Source organism: Triplophysa rosa, linkage group LG8 (genome assembly GCF_024868665.1).
Source record: "Triplophysa rosa linkage group LG8, Trosa_1v2, whole genome shotgun sequence".
Taxonomy (NCBI): domain Eukaryota; kingdom Metazoa; phylum Chordata; class Actinopteri; order Cypriniformes; family Nemacheilidae; genus Triplophysa; species Triplophysa rosa.
The window spans coordinates 23197326-23220672 of NC_079897.1; the positions used below are offsets into that span (position 1 = coordinate 23197326).

Genomic DNA, 23347 nt, shown 5'->3' on the forward strand with positions numbered 1-23347 from the left:
CTATGCAGGTTCACTTTATTTGACATGGTCTTTTATTCTAAATAAGTTGTGTAGGCTACATTTACATTGGGACTAGATGAAATTTACAGAAATGCTTGTCTCTTCTGTGTTTGTCTATTCTTTAGTCTCTGTGTGTATATTGCAAAGATATCTGCTTATGATAATAATAATAATAATAATAATAACAAATATTGATTAAAATATAGTATTAAAATATTGCCGTTAATATTAATTTTATGAATAGTAGGCCTATATAATCAGATACAAAGTAACTAGGTAGCTAGCTACTTGAGTAGTTTTTTCATTGCATACTTTTTTACTTTTACTCAAGTAATTTTTAAAATAGTGAATTTCTCTAGTTACTTGTACTTTTACTTGAGTCAAGATTTTGGCTACTCTAGCCACCGCTGACTGTAAGTGTAGTACAAGGGTTACTGTAACGTTAGCCGTATATAACCACATTTTTACATTGAAGAAGGGGTTAAATAATGCATCTGAGAATGTCACTGTCGGATAAGGTTCTCCAATATTCAGCATAGGAAAAAAGTGGATGGGGTTGGATTCAACCCAATGATCTACAATCTAGAAGTCAACAGTACTTACCACTGGACCACCATATTTGTCTTTGCAAAACACTTCACTTTTGTATTCTTCAATTTAGGGCTGGGCGATATATTGTACGATTCTTATGCTCTCAGTTTCTCCATGAATTACGGTTAAATGCCGCCACATCTAAAGCCAGAGGGTGCTCTTGCGCAGAAACTACGAATATGGGAAACAGAAGAAGAACGATTAGTTCCAGGAAATGCCAATGGTCATATTCTATCGCTGTTCTTCAAACCTTTTCAGGTATTTTTATGATAATAAAGTATATTTATAGTGATGATATTTGGCGAATGTTGCTTTTTCAAATGCACGTTATAATCGACTCAATCTCGTAGTGATTTTAGATCGAGCAGTACTTCCTACTTATCAAAGAGCCGTAGTTCACAGAAGAGCTGTGCATAAAACACAGAATCGATTTCAGAATCGATTTAGACATGTATAATTAGCATGAATATATATCGCCCAGCCCTGCTTCAACTGCACAATTTGTCCATTATAGGATGGGGGAATGGTATGTGACGGCTGAGATTCTTCATGTCACATACCGTTCCCCCTGTGTTCTACAAGATAGAAAGTTTATACATGTCTCAAATTCACACTGCTGACTTTTTAGCCCACAACAAAAGAGTTTTTCACAAGAGATTGTCAGCCTGACATGGCCACATTTTGCCATCAAAGAAGGGGTCAAACAATGCTGGCAGCTGAGATGTCACTGTCAGATAAGGTTCCCCAATGTAGGGGGAAAAATGAATGGGGTTGGGTTCAAACCAACCAACTCCAGGCCATAAGTCATCAGTCCAAACCACTGGTCCACCATATTTGTCTGATAGTTGTTTAGAGTTTGTATTCTTCAACTGCATAATTTGTCCAACATAGAAGGGGGAACACATCCTGATAATGGCAATGTTCCTGCAATAATGTTCCCCCTGTTTATAACATAAACTTTGTTTTATTAATTATTCTTTTTGGAATGCAGGTCACAGACCTTTTCTTCATTCAGGTTTTGTGTATGTTAAAGTTGAATGTACAGTTTCATCCTGATGTTATGCTTTTAGCTAATAAACACAATCCATAATTTATTGGTATAGAAAAAAGCATACATAATAGTAATAGCAAATATTCAAATGGTAAGTATAACACAAAATATACTATAGAGATAAAACAGACAAAAAGTATGATATTGGTACAAAATACAAAACAATACATGAATGAAAAAATTGTATGTGAAAAATACATTTACAGACAGTGTTTGCTTCTTACACATAGGCTTTAAAAAACATCTTTGTTTATTTTCCTTCCAGCCAATGACTGAGACAGGTGGACTGTCTTTTTGTCATTGCAGTTCCCAATTTCACAACTGTAATTGTTTTATTTCAGGCTTTTGTACTGTTTTGTTGCATATAAATATTTAAATAGTTTTTGAAACCATTTGGTCACATACATTATTTAACCAGCTTGAGACCGAAGTCCATATGAATAAATGTTGCCTAATTGTTTTTAGGCATGCGTGTGTCTGATAATTCTTTCACAACAATGCAGGAAATTGACACCACAAATAGGCTGAAAACCACTTGCAAAGTTTCAAAAATATTTTTTTATACTTTATCAATTCATTCGTGTTTGTTTTTGATAAACTATTCCAGGAGTGCCATGCTTTAATTGCAGAGTTAATTTACTTAAAAACTCAAGTCTCTTTACTAATGTTTGATGTTGTGTATTCAGAATGTGGGTTTCCTGTTTGTCACCTACTTAAAAGCAGCGATGTAAATAAGCAAAGCGGTTTACATGTTCTACATTGTGTTAAAGGCCATAAGAGCAATGTCACCTTATTGTAAACAATGTATGGAATTTATTTTAAAATTCTACTGAGTAACAGCTTTTTACATTATTTCGCACTCGCTAATTTACAAGAAGATGGAGACAAATACTTGGCAACGTAAAAAGCCACAGGTAGCAAAACCTTGCCTTGAGAACTGGTTTCACATCTTCTTTCTATGCAAAACCAACTATCAAACCAACATACTCAAGCGCCAGTGCAATAAAGACATGAAAGTAACTTCTATTGCAGAAACATCATTCAAAAAGCAGGCTCAGATTTCTGTCAGTATCTCTTTAGGCCCTGAGATCTGTTTCTCTATTCATGTCTAAAAAACAGTAGTTGTTACGGATTAAAATATCCAGTTCCTTAATTTACAAAACAACAGAAAACCTTTAAGTTGGATTGTTTAACACAGGAAGTAACCAACAAAACAAACTCTTAACACTATACTGAAATACAGTATACATGACTTCAGTATGGTGCAATGGTTATAGCATTGCTCATATTGTTTTAACCAAGAGCTTTGTGCATCTATGCCATCTCTATACCATCTTCACTCTCTAGAACAGGACGCTTCTCAGGGGTGTAGTCCCGGTCCACACGCTCCACGTATCTCTGTAGGGTGCTGTAGTACTGTTCACTTTGGGTAAACGTGTACGTAGCAGAGATCTCCTCCCAGGCCTTGTGGTTCGGAAAGGGAAACGCTTCGGGATGTTTGTTGTCAAAGAAGCTCTTGAGGTTCCTTTCTGCCAGTTTGGTGGCGTATTCTTCTGCGAAAGTCTCAAGTTTTTCCTGCTCCTTCACAACGTAGATCTTCCAGAAAGTTAACTGCAGGTAGCTCACCTGAGAGCGACAGTTCTTGTAGCATGTCCCGATCAGTGTCGCTACTGCCGAGATGATAATGATGGACCAGCCGAGGATCTGAAAATGATGAGGTGAAGCTTTTTCTTGAGATAATAGTAAATAATATAGTTTAATAGTTCAATTCAAAGCAATAATCCTATTTCTCACTATTATGTACTGATAATTGATGAGTTTGAGTCAAGTACACATGTGGCTCAAGATTGTGTCAGCAGCGCAAAAATCAAGGGTTCACTCCCCAGTGGAAACACCGGCTGCTTAAATGTATACCATAAATGCACTACAATTTCCATAAATGTAAAAGACAAATGTGGCACTCACCTGTGACTGAGCTCGTAGCATTAGCAGCAGTTCTTTGTTCTCATCCGCAGAGAGCTGAGTCTTCCCGCAAGGCACTCGCGCTAGCTCTTCTCGGCATGCAGGTGTCTTGTTTTTGCAGAAAAGGTCCACCACCATATTTTCGTCCAAGCCACTGACAGCACACTCATAAAAAGTTCCATTGAGCAGTGCTACACAAAGCCACATTATAGGGGCAATACAAGCAGTACTTAGTATATTTATAAGCGCTGACGCGCAACCTAGAAAGTTACCCCTGGGGCATAGTTTGAATGGGTTGAGACAGCACCCAGTACACAACCGCCAAAGACGTGTACTAATAAAGAGTCCAAGGGCTAGCAGGACGACGGCCGGGCCGAGCAGAAAAGTTATTCCGTAGGCAAAATTCTGTCCACGGTTGCACGGACACTGGAAAGACACCATGGAGAAAATTCTTTCACTGCCTATAGTCAAAAGGGCCATGAAGCTATAGCCAATAGTACTCTTCTGATTGGTGAGGAACCGCAGGACAGTCTTAAAAGAATCCATGGCTGGCACAGACATAACTCCAAACAATTTGATGGACAGTTAACAGAAGATGGTATAAATCGAAACAGAAAATCAGCACACAAAAAATCTGAATGCAGCAGGGCACTCCCAGTTCCTCACTGATTTGCACTTTGTTTTCCACACCCTCCTGTATCTCCTCCTTTTCTTTCTCTGGCTTTCATCGCGACTCATCAGACCCCTCCTCTGCTTACCTCCTCCCACTCCCATAGGGCTGTTTACAAAACCAGCTCATCTGGTTCTGGTGGAATTCAAGACTACAGCTGTGCATTGAATAAAAATGTCATATACAGCAGCAGTTAAACAAATTATAGCTGGATATATATATAATTCTATGTATAATGTTGGATTTTGGTTTAAATAGAGAAAAAATAAAGCTATCCAGTCTTCACTGTGGAAATAACAATGTGCGTTTTATGATTGGAATGTTGGAATTTGGAGATTGGTGGCATTGGAATGTTAATCTTGAAGCTGGTGGCGTTAACTCAACATCTTCACAAGACTTGCGTGTGATGTATAACAATGAGGTTTATTGCAACATAATATTTGACAAGGGAAGTGTTTAGTTTTATGTATGAGTAGACACTTTCTGTTCTGCTCATCTTGCTTCGGCCATATGGATAAGCTTTCATATTAATGTCTAATGGGAAAATATTGATTTTGTTGTGAGCATTTAGGAAGTGAGCTTTTAGCAGTGTGGTTTTTACAAGTTTATGATTATTCGATAGAAAGGCATAAACTGTTGTATGTTGAAATATAATAATAGAACCAAACTGGTAAAAAGTCAAACTTGCTTGTTTGCTGTAGTTACAGTAAAAATGGACAAAGTGCATTTGGTAAGAATAGTATTTGTTCTTGGAGATATTGAAGATAAAATTGTAACAATACATGCCACAAACTCAAACACAAAGCAACTGAGAACAGTTGTTGTTATTTGTTAAAAAAACGTAAAATAACCCTTTTCACTCTCCCCATAATTCCTTGTCACTCTAATTGTATTAAAAAAATCAATCAATAAAAAAATCAATAAAATGGTACATCAACAAAATGATCTGCAGAATTTACAGGAAAAAGAAAAAAAAGAGAAGTTTTGTTAATATACTGTATTTGACCAAAATGACACGGTAGAGGAGCCAAGTTGTCATTCAAAGGACCACTGCTAAAGCAGATTTGCTCTTTAGTCAATCACAGGGCCAATTTGCCATCGTCCAGAAATGCGAGAGCTGCAGGACTTGAGAAGTCATTTTCAGACTTGACCGAAGCTCTTGCTGTTGGATTTTCAAGGTCCTCACAAGTGGACACATACTTGTGCAGGATGCTGTAGTATTCATCCATGCTTCTATACTTGTAGAAGGAGGAAATCTTCTCCCAGGCATGTTTGGGAGGACTCTTCATAGGAACAGGTTTGGTTAACTCAAAGAAGCTTGTCAAGTTTCTTTTGGCAAGCTTTTCGGCATGCTGAGCTGTATAGATGTCCAAATAATCACTCTCCTTCTGGGAATACACCCTCCAAAACTTCAGCTGCATGTAGCTGATTGGAGAATAGCATCTGGCCATGCATGTGAGCAGAAAGGTGAACATCATGACAGATGCTATCAGCATCCAACCAAGTACCTAGAAGTATTTTCCAGAATTATTAAATGTAAATCTGTGTGACATGAATGACATCAGTAAATATTTGTCCTGTGTGAATATTGTTAACTATGTGCCGATTGACAGAGTTAAAATGAGAAAGAACAAACATTTGAAGTTTGCTGTTCACAATGACGTGAATCCATCTGTTCAATGCTCACCTGCGACTCTGCGCGTATAATGGAAAGGACAGCCATTCTCTCGCTCTGTGGTATGGAGGTCCCATCACACGGAAACTTCTCCAACTCCTTCCAACAGTGTGGAAACTTTTCATTACAAAGGGTACGTCTAAACAGTGTAATATTGGCACCCGTCATTAAACACTCGAAGTAAACCCCTCGAAGTAACGCAACTGCTATCCAGCTCAGAGGTGCGATCATTGCGGTCGTGGTAATTTGCAGAAAAACACACAAAAAACCAAACGCGTAACTAAAACGACACAGCTTAGACCTCCTAAGGCACAGTCCTGTGAATAATTTCCACGTTTTATTGCTCATCATGTAACCTAGGATGAGCAGCGCGAGTGCGGGCACGAGGAGGCAGACGTTGCCATAAATGAAACTCCAGTCATTGCAAGGACACTTAAAAGCGAAAACCGAGAAGATGTGCTCGCTACCCGCAGTTAAAAGTGCGATCAAGCCAAACCCCAAGTTGGTTTGTTGTTTCTGCGTGAAGGTGAGCAAAGGTTTAAATTTATCCATGTCTGAAAGCTGACGAGCTCCTCTTTAACAAGAAACCGTGTAATGACACTTCAGTGTTCAGTTCCGTTATTTTTCAGTATTGCATTCAGTGAGCGCACAATAAGAGTAAAGAATAGCCTACTGAAGGCTGTACAATGAAGGTAGATTAAAATTTCCTTGCTGCAACAGCAATTGCTCTTATTATTAATATCTTTACAAGAACTTTCTTAAATGGTTAATGTCTGCACGTATTGCACAATTTACATTAAAAACCACAAGGGGTGTGTCTGAAACACACGAGTCAAGGTCGTGGGTTCGATCCCAGGGGATTGCACATAGTCAAAAACAAGTGTATAAAACAATGCTATGTAAGTCGCTTTGGATAAAACCGTCTGCCAAATGCGTAAATGTATACGTGAAACACAAAGCGTGCGGTGAGAAGTCACAATTTACAGTATAGAAAAATAATATCTTAAACAAATACTATAAATATAAAAATATGAATATGTTTGGTAGCTGCACCAAAACTATAACTCATTGCATACTCGTCATTTGGACCCCATTTGAGTGTAAATAAGTAAGTACGCAATTCTTTGAAATTGATGGTTACAATGTCTGTGGCTTGACTTTATGGTTTTCAGATATGCGTTCATTAGTTATGAAGTACCAAATAGAATGTATTATTATTAAAAATGTTAAAAGATTTAGCTATCACCTGAACCCGAACTCTATGCAGGCATTTTAAACCTGTTTTTAGTGCCGCTTTGCGTTTCATATTCGGCGCCTGATGGCAACACGTGATCCTGCGCATGTGACCGCAGTAGGCGGGATTTGGATAAGACTCCAGCGTCTAACGTTACTGTAGCTCAGCTGTATCAGGCACAGTACAGTATAGCGAGTTACCCCGACTCTCTGGACAGCGTTTCTCCTGACCTGCGGGTCTTTGCAGTTATTTCGCTTGGGTCAGTCAGACTCGACGTCGGCTATATTCGGATCGATTGAGAGAAGAGGACGCTGTAAGCGAGGTAGGGCGCGTGCTGTTTTTAGGTTGTGAGGGTTTGGATATAGAGATGACTAGTAGCATGACGAACGTTTTGTGGATGCTGAAGGAATACATTGTAAGAGTTTATACTGTATATGAACGTCATGAGGATGCAGTTGGGCGGGTCTTCATTGAGGATTAGATTTATCGTTGCCCAATGTTCTTGGTTCTGCCCTGTTGCTAGGAGACCTTTGACATCTGAGATTTAAAAGTGATTCGGCCCAAATGATTCCCGCGGCCGATCATTTAAAAATATTTATGGACCGGAATAAGATTAAATGTTTAAATATTAAGAGAAAAAAATCCAGTATACTTGAAATACGCAACATGCAGTTAAATAAAATAATACATTTAATATGAAGGTACCGTTCTTCAGTCAGTGTTTAAGTAGGTCAATGATGATGGAAGAGACCATTAACTTAGAGTGGTATCCAATCCAACAAAGCTATAGTGAAGAAAAACGTCTTTATACTTTTATACTTTACTTACATCATTGAGATAAGTTATGTTGCGTTCTCCCGTTTCTCCTCCATGTGTACTGGACAACAGACGGCTGACTGAAGGTCATTTTGTAATCGGTCAGTATCTCCTGGCATGGCACAGACATGATGACCCATTAGGGTGCAAAGAGCCCTGCATCAGTTTGCCCGCATTCTGCCCTCTGCCAAAATCACTGGACCATCACAAGAGGCTCTGTGAGGAGTGATTTTGGATCAGAATGAACTTTCTGTAGCTATTTTGTATCCAAACAGACTGTACATCAATAGGGTGAGTGCTGTTTTTTGTTGTTGCTTTAACTGCGTATTAATACGTGTGAATCTCTCATAATGTGCATGTCCCAAAGATAAGAATTAAGAAGTACAATTTTTCGTAAAGGTAAAGCCTATATTTATGAGGCGAATATTTAGGGCAATTAAGTTTAAGCACCCATTAAGAGATTAAGCGCAATGCATTATGATTACCATTAACGTAATGTATCATGTACACTGACTGTTTTTATTGATGATTCTCATTATACTGTCAGTAATGTAATAAAGTAATTAAAGAGTTGTTGGCGAAAATTGTCACAAAAATAATGTCTCACTTGAAACGTCAGGATGCTTTTCATCTCAGTTTCTGTATAGAGATGCTCAGATATTTACGCTGTGTCCTTATTCACTCTTTGCTCTTCCTGTTCTCCCACTGTAGAGTGTTGCACATGCTCAGTCGGACCGGTCTGGTGTTTTGTAGCATCAACAGAAAACACCTTCTCCTCTCTCCTACAGGAGCATGCCCTCTCAGCCGCCTCCCAGGTGCAATCTTCACACCTCAGGCTACCTTGAGAGGAAGCTAGCGAGTTTAGAATTGGGTTTCGATTTGATGTTAGGTGATGTGACACGGTCAGTGTTAGTCAAACGGTTTTTACTCAGAAGGCCAGAGACTTTTATCTCCCAGCAAGCTCTACTGCTGCCTGTCTGTTTTACTACAGACAGAGATTGAGAGCTAAATGTGAACCTGTTGTGCTGAAAATAGCTAGTATAAAGGGCCAAGGGAGCAAAGAGAATCAATGACATCTCACTTTTGAATAGATGTATTGATAGACTTAGTGGACAACAGGCAGAAAGACACACGCAAACACACACACAATTTATTCTATCTAGCCGCAAGCTTGCATGATGATGATGAACACATATCCAAGCATGAGCTTGTCTTTGAGTGTTGTTCTTGTGTCTCAGCTCTCAGGATATGCTGACAGGACAGAGGCTGTGTCAATCCAAATCCCACCAGGACTCTGTCCTCTCTGCCCTTAATCAGCAGCGCAAGGACGGACTGCTCTGTGATGTCACCCTTGTTGCTGGGGAACAGAAGTTCCACGCTCACAAGGCGGTTTTGGCAGCGTGCAGCGATTATTTCCGGGTAAGATTTTCCAGGGTGGACAAGATATTGTTTAGCTTTTCCGTGCATCGTAAACAAGCCACTCGGTTCCCTTTACCTGCCGCACTTCAGCTGGGGGTTGTTAAAAAATTGTTTACCCCAAAACAAAAATTCTGTGATCATTTACTTTCTATAATGTTGTTCCAAAACTGGACTTTCTTCTTTAGAACACGCAAGTTACTGTTTTCTAAGCTATGGTAAAAAATGCACAAAAGCAAGCACCATAAAAGTTGTTCATATTGCTACCGTATTCCAAGTCGTCTGATGTCATCTAACGCCCGATTCACACATACTCCGTATGCGGTACGTAGAGCAACACGTATGCAGTACGGATCCGTCATGCGCCATTGTGCTTTCACACATACTACGTTTGTAGCGCGCTAGCGGTCCGCGTCTTCTGTGTGATTCAGTCAACAATGGGTATTTCCCAATATTTGGATGATTAATCGAAACATAAACAAGGGTTTATGAAGCGCTATTTTCATCATTGTGATTCTCTGTTTTATGTTTAGTGCGAGTGGTTGATAGCTATATATAACAGCATCCACCGTAAACTTCCATGGTGTATCCAGATTTAAAAAACATGACTTTGAATAAAGTGTAGGACAACACAGAAATAAAATTATAAACCTTTTCAGGACTAAACACAATAGCTGAAATGAACGTACTATTTAAATGATATTTTATATGTAGTTTTGATGTTAGGATGGTACTTCAAAACTATATAGCTGTAAAATCATCCATTAAAATGTGCCATGCCAGCATACATTACATCACGTTTGATATTCAGACTGCATTTGTTCTTGCATGTGTTTACAGTCACCACATTCTCCTTCGCCTTTTGAGAGTCATATGAACAATTTTTAGGGTGTTATGTAATTTTTGGCGTTGACCACATTCAGTCTTAAAGAAAGCCATATGGGTTTGGAACAACATGATGGTGAATAGATAACAATTTTTTGAGTGACATGTATCATCAAACTGGTACAGTCCACACGGGACACACGAACAGCAGACAGGAAATGAAAAGTTGGCGGCGGTCTGGAAACCGTATCTGAGATTTGAGATTATGGCTTGTTCAGAATTCTAGTGTCTAGCGCTGCAACAGAGGGAAGGATTATGTGCACAATCCAAAGGAGAGAATTAAATAGGACACATATATTTATTTCTGCCGTCTGGGAAGCACTTCACCTGTGGTGGGCTGGAAATTTGATAGGATTTTATCCATTTGTTTTATTTCAGTGCAAGATTTCTGTTGATGTCAACTTCTCAAAATATTATCAAACAGCTGGCTCAGGCTAGTCATATCTTATGTAAAACATCGCCTGATCCAAAGCTTTAGTCGGTATAGTCTTGTCTTAAAGCCGTTGGCTCTGTACGGCAGCTATAGCATCTGACCAAGTACACCTGCAAGATTTATGTGATTTTTATGATTTTGAACGGTTAAGTAGATTAAAACAGAAACTTATTTGCATTTGTGAGAGTATGCATATGTGTGTGTCTGTAATGTCTAGGGTGGGAATAAAACAGATTAAATGAATACACACCAGTTTACCAAGCGGCACCTGTTTTATTCTATAGCATATTCAGCCTAGACCTCTCTGAGAAATGACAGGATATTGCATTCATTATAGCTTTACCACCTCATTGCCACTAATGAATGAATGTGAACTGTGTAATCTCAGCTGCCTCTGCCATTGGCTGTACAGTCTAACATCACCAGAATAGCTTGTATGTGTGTATTGTAAACAGAAATTGGTCACAAACATTAAGGGTTGGCAGGGGATCGCTGTGTTTTGTAATCATGTAGTCCCTCATATGACTGGGTAAGATTTGAAAGGTTTAATGGAAGAATGGAAAAGCTTCAGAAGCTAAGATCTGGATTGTGTTTCAATTGATTCTTAAGACTCAATAGATCATAGATGCATGCCACTGGATTCTATGGATGGATGGATGGAGACATAGATTAGTATAGGATAGATTTGATCACTAGTGTTGGGTAGATGATCTAATGTCCTCCAGCTTCCTCTTCTCCTCAGGCTCTGATCAATGACCATCTCATACAGCCGCTCTCTGACAGCGATCAATGTCTTTGATTAGTGTACCGCTGCTAGAGAACACGGCAGGACAGAGATGGCCACTTGGTCTCTTCATGTTGTGTGTGTGTGGAAGTACAGTATGTACTAATTGATGGTCATAGACACTCACTGGCCATATACATGGTGTCAGGATATGTCTTCTTGAGACTTTTCAGAGAGGCACATTTGTTTGAAAGGCTATAGTTGTATCCTAGTAAGCACAGAAAGCATAGAAAGTGTCATGAATATAATGGAATAGGATAGAATAGGCATTGGTTACAGAGGGATGGACACACCCAAAATTAATCCTTATCAGTCATTACTATAATAATCTAAGTTTGTAGTGGTGTTGTGTCTACAGAAGCACTGTTCTATGTCTGTATTTTTATTGTTTTGGTGTGCTTTTGGGATGTGTTTGGGCACTTCCAAGCCAGCCAATAATAAGTAAGCATGGCCAGTTGAGGATGGGACCGACCAGATGTAAAGTAGGTTTAAAATGGCTGACACAACACAAAAAAATGTCTGTGTTTGTTTATCGGTCTGGCTAGTGGATAATAATATAACTATTTAAATTGTAATCACTTTATATTAATACTAATTCATATTCATATTTTATTGTATAATAATTGTAATTTGTTGAATTTTATTGTATGATCATTTTATTGAATGGGTCATGTAACTTTTTCGCATTTAAAGGTCCAGTGTGCAATTTTACGTGGGCAGTTTAAGTTACAAAAAGCTCAAGGCATTTAACCGTAGTTAAAGGTGTGAAGACTAGAATTAAAGTTGCCTGTTTCAAATGCTTCAAAATACTTCAGTGATGTAGTTCTGTGGTTAAGTGTGCTGATGGGAGTTTGTGTGTTTTTCTTCAGGCTATGTTCAGTCTTTGCATGGTGGAGAGTGAGGCAGATGAGGTAACTCTACAAGGCGTGACTAGTGTGGGACTGAAGCACGCACTAGATTTCGCCTACACGGGCCAGGTAAAGTAGCCCACACAGCTCAAAATGAAACCCAGAACATACAAATCAGCTCTGCCTCAAGTTCAAACAGTATTTCAGTATTTCTAAACAATCCACCTGACAAGACTAGACAAATACAAATGTTTGTGAATAATCACATTTTACTCTGGAGAGTGATGAAACGGATCTATCTAGGCCAGCATTGATCTGATGCTTTTAATCTGGATGTTTAGACATCCTCATAGACACACAAAACCAGTTGTGGTTAAAAAAACGCATGCGTTTAGTAACACATTCAGCACTGCTTAGAGTTCAGTGTTTTTTCTTACTTTTATCTTTTATTACTCTGTTTGTGTGACGGTGGTTTTGTTAGGCAAACATCTTTTTAAATTCTGACCTCGTGTAAGGCTGCGCTCTTGCATTATGGTTAATTTTCAGTGATCCTCAACTGATGTTACTTCACGAGTTCAGCCGGCCCATTCAGTCTTACTAGATAATGGTAAACACACTTGGCTTGCTGTCCTCAAAGGGGGCTCAAACCCGAGGCTCGGCTCGAGCTTAACCCCCCCATGTCATAGAACAGCACAGAAGAAGAATAAAAGCAAAGTAGATGCCGGAAGTGGATGCCGGAAGAACTAGCGCACGGAGACTGCCGCTTATATACACTCTTAATTATGATTGACAGGACTGAAGGTTTAGGCTCCTCCCGAACCTACGTTTAGAACTTCATTTCAATTTTACACTGGAAATCAAGTGGGGACCCATCCAGTATCAACATTTTTAATCATACATAATTGATTAAGTCGTTGCACGTTGGCCCGTCAGTTGCAAACCACTGATTTAAACCAATCAAATATGACCACGAGATAATGAAAAGCAAGGTTGTACTTTCTTAGGCTAGTCTTACTCAGATACTCTGATTTGTAGATCATGCTGGAGCCAGGAGTGATACAGGACGTCCTGTCCGCAGGAAGCCACCTTCAGCTGCTGGAGCTGCTTAGCCTCTGTTCACACTATCTCATTCAGGTACTTCTTGACCGCATTAATGATTTTAGTAACGCTTGATTTTTATATTCCGTTGTACTTTTCATGTGTTGTTGTGACAGCTTCTGCTTTTGCAAAAGGCTTTCCACTCGCTGCAGGGATTTGCTCTCATTCTGACACGAGCGTCAGTGAGGTCATGCGCTAATGTTAGATGATGGGCCCGGGCTCACAATTCATCCCAAAGGGATTCAAGTTTGGACTATTTTACAGGCCGATCAAGATCCATTTTACTGCTGGAATCAAAGCAGTGCCACATTGAAAGCAGTGGCGATCGGTGCCTCCTCTTCGGGGGAAGCAGGAATTCAAAATACATGTTCAGCGCTTCACATGAACCTATGTGCATCACGCATCATGTCAAAATACGTGCCTGATGCAGACGCGTGGAAAGGGTTTATGATAAAAGAGACGCTCGCGTTCAGAAGACACTGTGTTAACACTTAACTCTGATTACACATGAGACTAAGCGAGCGAGCGTCTCTTTTATTAAAAACCCTTTCCACGCGTCTGCAGCAGGCACGTATTTTGACATGATGCGTGATGCACATGACGGGCTAAATACATGTTTTGCCGAGCTTCGCATTACTGCTTCCCCTGAAGAGGAGTCACGGATCGCCACTGATTGGAAGTCACTTAACTTTCTGGTACATCACATTTTATAGACAAAGACTGACTAAGGAATATTTCCCAAAGCGGTGCTTGTGGTCCTTGGGTTTTGCTTGTACTGGTTATTCATTTTGCCAGTAGATGGCAGTGTGAAGCTGTCTTTCTTCATCCTGTAGTATCTCTGAAGCCTTAATTTCTCCCCTTCCTTTTTTTCTCTTACCTGTTATTCCTAGATTCACAATTTTTTACATTTTTGAATATTTTGGTGACAAGATTAATAGAGTTGTACCCTTTTGTGTATTATATACTATATCATTTGACTCTATATAGATGGGCGTTTATGGTGGCATGTGTGTTTGTGTCTACAATGTGCACGTTCATAAACACAAGCATGAACAAAAACAGCACCTGTGATGTTCACTCTGTGCCTGCAGGAGCTGAACAGTTTTAACTACCTGGACCTGTACAGACTGGCAGACCTTTTCCATTTGCCGGCCCTGGAGGAAGCCGTGGTGGGCTTTCTGGTGGATCACCTCTCTGAGCTGCAGCAGAGCAGACAAGAGGATGTGCTGCTTTTACCTTATCGGCTCCTCAGGGAGGTGCTAAAAAGCGACCGCCTCACCTCTCTCAGCGAGGAGGAGATATGGCAGGTGTGTGGGATGCAAATGTACACATGTTAACTGTTTTGGTACAAACATTTTATTGCTGGCATTGAAGCAATACTTTGGAGTGTAATACTTGTGGAGTCCAGTGCATGCTGTCATGCATGGGCGCCACATAAAAAACGTATTTCAACTTTTATGTAAAAACGCATAAACAACTAAAATAAGGGTGTAATGAAAAAGTTTGTATTACATTGGAAATTAATACATTTCTAATAATGGACCCTGCTGTATGCTCTGCCAAACGCGTTTTTAATTCAAAAAAGGTAATATTCACAAAAATGGCTAACTCCGCCCATTTAATTTATGGTGTAAGAGCGTACGTGCATGTGTGTATACGTTCACGCGGATGGAGGGGGGAGCGTGGTGCGACTACTTATTTGCACCAATCAGGCGTCCCCCCGCACCCCTGCCCCCACTCAGCCTCTCTCTGATTAGGCCCACCGCGGCTCCATCAGCGCCTCAATCCCCCAGCTGTCACTCCGGCCGCCCTTCTGATTGAAAACAATCAGGCCTCTGATGGCACAATTACTCTGACCCTTTAACCAGTCGCTGCTGCCATAATCAGGCCCTGATTAGGCTGCTTTGGGCCTCCTTCAGTTTGCAGAGAAGGTTAATTTGGGCATCAGACGGACGCGTGATGGGCACGGGGGCCGGTGCCGCCGTCCGCCGGTCCGAACGTGCGCCTGCCAGTGCTAGCCTGGATATAGTTTGCCTGTCAATCATCGTCACGTAGAGTTGTCTAAATCTCACGCTCTGGAAATCACATTTTCTTCCTTTTTGTTTTTTTGTGCTTTTTTTTCTCCTCTCGCACCCACTCTCTCCGTGCGGGGTGTGGGTGGGGGAGTTCATTTATTCTCTACCCTGAGGAAGTTCTCTGATCCAGTGTGACCTTCACAGTCAACAGACGCTGCCTCGCTCACACCTCACTCCTTTCTCTCTGTCTCTCTCTTTCTCCGTCACTCTTGTTCTCTGTTTTTCTGCTCTCACTCATTCTCTTTCTTTTCTTCTCCTGACTGTGAAAAGGAGGAGGGTGAAAAAAAACTGAAATTCAGAGAAAGGAAAAAAGACAGAGCCCCAGTAGAGCGTTACAGAGCATTCACGGCATACTGTGATGGAGGAGAGTTTTGCCGAACCCGTTTAATATGCTTTCAAAGCTGCTGAGTGTGATTATTTTAAGTATAGTTTTTACTTTTACTTAAAGGCAAAGTTCACCCAAAAAAATAATCATTTCATCATTTATTCGTCCTCATATCCAAATCTGTATCTGTCTTCTGGAGAACACAAAAGACGATATTCTGAAAAATGTTGGCGACTAAAAATTGTGGGATCCCATTGATTTCCATAGTATGGTTATAAAACCACTGAGAGATTTCTCAAAATATCTTCTTTTGTATTCAATAGAAGAAAAGTCATGTACAGCTACTGGATGAAATTAGGGTGAATAAATGATAACAAAATGTTTATTTTGTGTGAACTAGGGGTGTCCTCGACTAAGGATTTACATAGTCGAATCAGAATTGTCACGTCTTGTCTATAGGTGACTGATAGTCAAATCGCACGTGCGCGCACGCGTGCATGTGGGGACGACACCAGGTGGTTAACAAGGGTACAGCGCAAAGTGCAGCACAACATTGATGCACCAAAAAACAATCAAACATTAATTCAAATTAATTAAGCCAGATTCAAGTCACAATATGCTAAATAAATGTGTTAAGGCAAAATGTTAATTAATGGACATTTTCCTTAAACATCACGTAACAATGCTGTGCCACTTACTAGACCAGATCTCGCCTCAAAACTATTTTCAAAACTGCTCGATAATAATGAATAATTTTTTACAAACGGGAATACAGTACGTTCATTCCCAATAAAGTGACTTTATTTACCGCATGTAAAGGAGGAATGCGATAAAGCATCTTACCATTTAAACAGTCAAAAAGTCCCTTTCACCTTTTTTCCTGCGCACTCTTTCTCCGTCCTCCTGATGCGCATGTTTCCTTTCAGTGCAGAGAATGACAAGTTCCGAAAGTCTGCGGCGTGCTTGCTATATGGGGTGATTTTGGTTTTATTACTTTATTAATATTTTAATAAGTGTTAATTCATATTGATATGCCCAAACATTAAAGTAAGTGACGAATGTTTGGAAACGGTGTACACATTCATTTGCGAGTCATCTGCAGGTGCGCGCGGAACGTGCTGCCTCTCTATTCCGGTCTCACAGCACAGAAGACACGGAGAGACACGATCCAGCGCTGGGTCATAGTCAGACCTCGCGCTCATATGCGCCGGGGGTTTCTGTACCCAGCCCTAAAAATGTCCTAATTCTTTACATCCTAAATACTATTTTTGGCAGCGCAGCGCGTGCCCGTCTGCTATGCCCCTGCCCATATAACCAAAAATGGCATGATCCCCATTGCATAACACCTCTGCGAAGATTCGACTGTAAGATTAGTAGTCGAATCAGGCTCCACCTATCAAAGCATCGAATCGTCGACTATTCGAGGTCACCCCTAGTGTGAACTATCCCTTTAATGCTATAGTTGTCTTCAAATGTACAACACTTGAAGGTTAATTTGACTAAAACATGTATTAATTAATGCAACCAATTATAACAGTTTGGGGGCGGAGCTACTTATTTTCTGTCCAGTGTATTTGCTAGACCATACTATCAAAACTCTTGATGCACACTGCACCTTTACCGCCACGTAACTCCTAAATGTCCCTTCGCTGTGATTAGCTTTGTTAAAAATGTCTTAACTATGCTTGGAGTGCGCGCAATTAGATTTAACCATTTACATCTTCCCATTAAAACGTTTTAATACTCCATCTAATGTGTATTGCTAGCATTTATGTTTGCCATTTCAGTGTAAAAGAAAGCTGTGGAACATCTAAGGGTTGCGGCCCGTGGTCTTGGGATGCTATAATAAGTTCTGTGTCTCAGGGCTGATTGTGTTAAAAGCCACTTTGTTTCCATGAAAGTGGCATCGCTTATCTCCATCCATCTCCGCCATACCCGCGCATGCCTCTGCAGCTAAACAGTCTAGATTGCTCTCAAGTTCAATTAACTCCCCTTTGTCTAACTCCCCTGGCTGAGCTGGAATGGTGTGTTAGTGTATACGCCATGACTCGGTGTGTGTGTGTGTGCGTGCGTGCTCACCCCTATCTCATCTGCAGCTGCCTTCTCATCACTGTATAGAGACACAATATCTTAAGCATTAGCATGCAATGATACAAAGCATCGCTCCCACATAGACAGACGTTATTGTGTGGATAGTGTGTGCGTCAGCCTGTAATATGAGCAGTGTGATCTTCTGAACCCGAATCACTGCTGAATACTGATGAGCCACTCTGCCCCGCTGTAGTTGCTGGTGCGTTGGCTGGAGCATGACTGTAAATACCAATACATGGAGGAACTGCTGCAACACGTGCGCTACGGGCTGATGGAGGTCTCCGCCCTGCACCGCGTGGCCGACAGTCACCCCCTCCTCAACTCCAGCACCGTCGCCGCCCTGGTGGAGGAAGCCTTGGATTACCACCGGTCCGTATTCACGCAGCCCCTTTGCCAGACGCCCCGCACCATCCCTCGGTTCCGGTCTCTGACGCTGTATATCGTCGGCGGGCGGAAGCGAGAGGTCAGCCGCGTACGGGAGCTGAGGTTCTTCAACCCCGCCACGCAGGAGCACATGCGCGTGGCCGGGGGTTCGAACTGGAGCGAGCTGGCAGCCATGCCTGCCGGGCGAAGTCACCACTGTGTGGCCGTCATGGGAAACTTCCTGTTCGTGGCCGGCGGGGAGGTGGAGCACGCCACCGGGAGGACGTGTGCGGTGAGGACGGCGTGTCGGTACGATCCGAGGGTGAATCGGTGGACTGATATCGCGCCGATGAAGGCGTGTAGGGAGCATTTTGTGCTGGGTGCTCTCGGACAGTATCTCTATGCCGTCGGGGGCAGGAATGAATTGAGACAGGTTCTACCCAGTGTGGAACGCTACTGCCCAAAGAGGAACAAGTGGACGTATGTGCAACCGTTTGACCGATCGTTGTCTTGCCATGCGGGTTGTGTGGCGGATGGACTGCTTTGGGTCTCAGGTACCTTTACATTCATGCAGTTAAACACAAACTACACGATAGCATCTCCAAATGCGTTCAAAATGTCACAGAGGTTCTAGGCCCAAGATTCAAAGCCGTGTCCAGTTAAACACACGATCGTGGTTCTTTCTTCTGCAGGTGGAGTCACAAACACAGCTCAGTACCAAAATCGACTGATGGTCTATGACCCAGAACAGGTAACTACCGAGATTTATTTATCTGTGGCATAACATATTGTATTTGCGTTTTGGTGTGTGACTAATGGAGTTACATTGGAGATTAGCTCATCTAGAGATTCGCAATTCACACATGTATGACTTTTTTCCTCCGTGGAACACCAATGGAATCATTTATAGCATAATGTGCAACTTGTGCGATACTTCTTATTTAAAGGGAAAGTTCTCCCCAAAATGAAAATTCTGTCATCATTTACTCACCCTGTCATTTTAAACCTATATGACTTTCTTTCTTCGGCAGAACACAAAAGAAGATATTTTGAAGAATGTTGGTAACCAAACAATGGCGGTTGGCTTGGTTTTGTGTCCATACAATGGAAGGCGCCAACATTCCTCAACATATCTGAAAGCAAGTCATACAGTTTTGAAATGAAAAGAGGGTGAGTAAATAATAACAGATTTTTCATTTTTGGGTGAACTATCCCTTTGTATTTTAAGTATAAAAAAGAGATTTAATAGGGTCTTTTTATGGTGCATTTTTGCCATTTCAGAGAGTGTTGAACATCTGTACTACAGAAATTAAAAGTCAAACAGGTCTGTGTAACGACACAAGGGTGAATAAACGATGACAGCATTTTCATTTTTGGGTGAACTATCCCTTTAAGAGTGTTGCAGAAGTTCTGTGGTCACTGCAAACCACTGTGCATTTCAAAGAGAAAGAAGAGGGAAGAGATTGAAGGCAGGAAGGAACAGGAGGCAGAGGCTCATTGGTATTCAAAGTGGCTTTGCATTCACCTGCCAGGAACACCAACCCCCCACCCACACTACCCTCAACAGATGGTCTCAAACACACACACACACACACACGCACACACGCACACACACACATGCTTGTTCACACTCTCACTCACCACTAGTCATGCAGTCTCTGTGCATACACACAGACCTCTCACAAATAAATGCACGCACCCAGATGCACTGCAATATGCAAGCGTTACAAATGTTAAATGTTGGCTTTGAGGAAAAAAACCCATAATTTTTTAGTTTGTCCAATCGTATTTAAGGGGCATACCGTAGACAAAGAGAATTATTAGGTGTGTATGATGTACATTTTAATTTATGGGCAAATCATTTTGGTTGGATGTTTAAATCGTTGCTGTCCTTCTGAAATCTTGTATGTCCAAATTCAGTTTTTCAGGAAATGGAAAAAACACTGTACTTTTTAAATGATTCAACACTTTTAATATTTTTCATTGGTTAAATATTTGCAAAAACCTGTGACAAACAAAGGGTGACTAATAATAATGATTTATGGCAAAAAAGAAAAACCCCACGAAATATGGAGATACAAGGTTTCAGAAAGACAACAGCGAAATGAGAGTTATACTAAATAATTATTAAATAGTTTTCATTTTAAAATAAAAATACAACTAGGGTTGTAACAATATACCGTTTTTTTTAACAATAACCGTGATATCAACAATCCTGATTATTGATATTGTGTTCATTTTATGATAATATGATCACATTCAGCAGTGGTTAAAATAGTTATTTAGAAGCTACAAACTATCATTCTGCCTCCCTACACTCGTATTTGGAGCATGACTCGTTGGCTAAAAAACAAAATTAAATTAATGACGAGTGCTGAATTTGACCCAAAGCATTATTTATTAATTTTAATAAATCAATCAATATTTTCAGTACTAAATATTTCAATAGATATCGCAAGAAAGTGATTGTGAATTTTTTGGCCACGATAATCATGATAATCATGTAGTGAAAATCTGACATTGTGACAGCCCTAGTCGAAATGATCATTTTAACTGAATTTATATAATGTATATAACTATGTTATTTATATTATGGTGTAATTTAATTATCAACGAGCTTTCATACTAATTTAGTCTTGTTTGCTTGTTGTTGTGACATCATGTCATTCTCTCTCAGAATCAGTGGCTAGCCCGCAGTCCAATGTTGCAGCGGAGGGTGTATCATGTGATGGCAGCAGTAAGAAGGCATCTGTATGTGCTGGGCGGCAATGATCTGGACTACAACAATGACCGAATCTTGGTTAGACACATCGATTCGTACGACATTGACATGGACCAGTGGACACGGTGCACCTTTAGTCTCCTCACAGGTCACAACACATACACTTTGCATAATAGATATGATCACTCTGAAGTGTGCATACTGTAGTATGCATATTGTAGTACCTAGTCCAACATTTGAAAGTAAAGTTTTCTCTCTATTTCCCTCGCAGGCCAAAATGAAGCAGGAGTGTCGGTCCACGATGACAGAATCTATGTGGTTGGTGGATATTCTATCTGGACGAATGAACCGCTCGCTTGCATTCAGGTGCGTTGGCTTGAAAGGTGTACAGTACATATGCAGACACAACATATTGGAAAATTGTGACCATGCCTGGGAAAACCAGTCGTAATATTATGACGGGATAACAAGCATCACCGTTTGATTTTAAACAATATTTTCACTATAATTTCAATCTTTGACATGACCTTACTTAATACAAAATATTGTTATCAAAAATGATATTTTCACAGAATGTTCTTCACATTATGATTTTATGTGAAAAAAGAAAAATCGCAATTAGTCTCGCATGCACTGAGATGCCGTTATTTGTCTGTTTGGCAGGTGCTAGACGTAAGCACCAAAGGGAAAGAGGAGGTTTTTTACGGGCCGACGCTCCCGTTTGCATCAAATGGAGTAGCGACATGTTTCTTGCCCGCCCCGTACTTCACCTGCCCTAACCTCCAGACCTTACAAGTGCCACATCACAGGATAGGAGCTCTCTAACCCGCACCGTCCAACTCATCCTTGATGTTTACAGTTGCACAAATGGACTATGAACCAGTGGACATCATGTTTAAAGGCTACTCGCACTTTTCTTTCAGCTGTGACTGGTGACACGATGGATGTAGAATTCTTTGTGGAAACCTTCACAAAGTGATGAATGGAGAACATACTGATGAACTTGACAGGCTTTCCCCAATGCATTTCTGAACTAGATGCTATGGTGCTGCACCACGGTCCCTGTTTAAGAAGCACTTTGTAAATCTGAAAAAACGATTAAGAGCCTGTCTGTTCGACTCGATCCCAAAAGGTACGCTCTTAAAAGTAAAGGTGCTTAAAAGGTTCTTCACAGCGGTGCCATAGAACAACCATTTTTGGTTCAGTCAAAGGTTCTTTAAAGCAGTGGTTCTCAAACTTTTTCGTTGTAAGGCCCCCTTTGTGTAGAGTGCATCGCTTTGCGGCCCCCAAATAAAGATTTATAATCTTAAATTTAACATTTTTATTTAAACAAAAACATATTCGGTTATACAATGCTGAAACATCAATTCTTTTGTCTGGTGGTCTTATTTTTCTGATGTTTGATTGCATAAAATCTATGATCAATTTCTATATTTCATAAAATGCCACAAAATCTGTGGCCCCCTGGATCCATCTCGAGGCCTCCCCAGGGGCCCCCAGTTTGAGAACTACTGCTTTAAAGAACCATCTCTTTCTTGTTATAATCTGAAAAACCTTTTTTCACCACAAAGAACCTTTTGTGAAACAGAAAGGTTCTACAGATGTTAGGCTCTTCATAGAACCAAAAGGTTCTTCTATGGCATCGAAGAACCTTTTGAAGCTCCTTTTAGTGTGTATGCTTGATGTGGATCTGCGGTCTTCCGGCTCTTCGCTTGTGCATGTCCATCATGTCCACAAGACCGTAGGATGTCCCTTTCATCATTTGAAGGTTGCTTATAATCTCTTCATGCCTGTAAACACACTTTACAGTGGACTGCTATACAACCCTCAGTGCAAGAAACGTAAAGACAAAATTGAGGTTTCACAGCTTTGTGCTTAGAGGGACCTGTTTTCACAGATTATGGGCCACTAGTTGGACTTCTTCAGCACAGAGACTTACTTGGAGTGTCATCACTCTTCATTCTGACCTTAATGTTCTGCAGTTTAATTCAATTGTCTGTTTAACTCAATAAGACGTCACTTCAAGTTCTTTTTCATTCCACGTCGTTTCTCAGCCTGTGACACCGTGAAAAACGACTTTTTCAAAACTCAGGATATAATTGTTTACTAAACATTGTATGTGTTACCAGAGCTGACAACAAATGCACAAATACAACATAATAACAACCCGACTCAACGCTTGACTGACGTTCTAGATCTTAATCCTGCCACCAAGACTGCCCATTCCATGAAAAAACAGACGGACACTTTTTTTTACACAAAGTCTGTAATAAATACAAGTTTACAATTGTGTGAAAGACGGACATGT

At 40.6% G+C, this 23347-nt stretch overlaps 3 protein-coding genes across 3 annotated transcripts; 1 reads left to right on the forward strand and 2 right to left on the reverse strand.

Annotated features, from left to right (window-relative positions):
• Positions 1–1570: 1570 nt before the first annotated feature.
• Positions 1571–4275, reverse strand: LOC130557930 (calcium homeostasis modulator protein 5-like). Its single transcript, XM_057340070.1, has 2 exons — positions 3608–4275; positions 1571–3346 (listed from the first exon to the last, which is right to left on the reverse strand). The coding sequence occupies exons 1-2, from the start codon at positions 4163–4165 to the stop codon at positions 2957–2959; spliced, it is 948 nt and encodes a 315-aa protein (XP_057196053.1). The 5' UTR covers positions 4166–4275; the 3' UTR covers positions 1571–2956.
• A 385-nt stretch (positions 4276–4660) lies between these two features.
• calhm6 (calcium homeostasis modulator family member 6) lies at positions 4661–6677 on the reverse strand. The gene is made up of 2 exons (XM_057340069.1): positions 5962–6677; positions 4661–5782 (listed from the first exon to the last, which is right to left on the reverse strand). Exons 1-2 carry the CDS (start codon positions 6499–6501, stop codon positions 5354–5356), a joined length of 969 nt encoding a protein of 322 aa, XP_057196052.1. The 5' UTR covers positions 6502–6677; the 3' UTR covers positions 4661–5353.
• Positions 6678–7310: 633 nt separating this feature from the next.
• Positions 7311–23339, forward strand: klhl32 (kelch-like family member 32). The gene is made up of 12 exons (XM_057339797.1): positions 7311–7505; positions 8072–8290; positions 8711–8814; positions 9238–9418; positions 12387–12494; positions 13401–13499; positions 14555–14770; positions 18148–18871; positions 19010–19068; positions 20995–21187; positions 21311–21405; positions 21703–23339. Exons 3-12 carry the CDS (start codon positions 8792–8794, stop codon positions 21862–21864), a joined length of 1860 nt encoding a protein of 619 aa, XP_057195780.1. The 5' UTR covers positions 7311–7505; positions 8072–8290; positions 8711–8791; the 3' UTR covers positions 21865–23339.
• The last annotated feature ends 8 nt before the right edge of the window (positions 23340–23347 follow it).

Bases quoted from the DNA above. Each gene is read 5' to 3' on its own strand.
- calhm6 (XM_057340069.1), bottom strand. From the start codon at position 6,501: ATGGATAAATTTAAACCTTTGCTCACCTTCACGCAGAAACAACAAACC. The intron at 5,783-5,961 runs GTGAGCATTGAA...AAATACTTCTAG, and splicing joins TTATACGCGCAGAGTCGCAG to GTACTTGGTTGGATGCTGAT.
- klhl32 (XM_057339797.1), top strand. From the start codon at position 8,792: ATGCCCTCTCAGCCGCCTCCCAG. The intron at 14,771-18,147 runs GTGTGTGGGATG...GCCCCGCTGTAG, and splicing joins GCGAGGAGGAGATATGGCAG to TTGCTGGTGCGTTGGCTGGA. The intron at 21,188-21,310 runs GTCACAACACAT...TTTCCCTCGCAG, and splicing joins CACCTTTAGTCTCCTCACAG to GCCAAAATGAAGCAGGAGTG.
- LOC130557930 (XM_057340070.1), bottom strand. From the start codon at position 4,165: ATGTCTGTGCCAGCCATGGATTCTTTTAAGACTGTCCTGCGGTTCCTC. The intron at 3,347-3,607 runs GTGAGTGCCACA...CATCATTTTCAG, and splicing joins TGCTACGAGCTCAGTCACAG to ATCCTCGGCTGGTCCATCAT.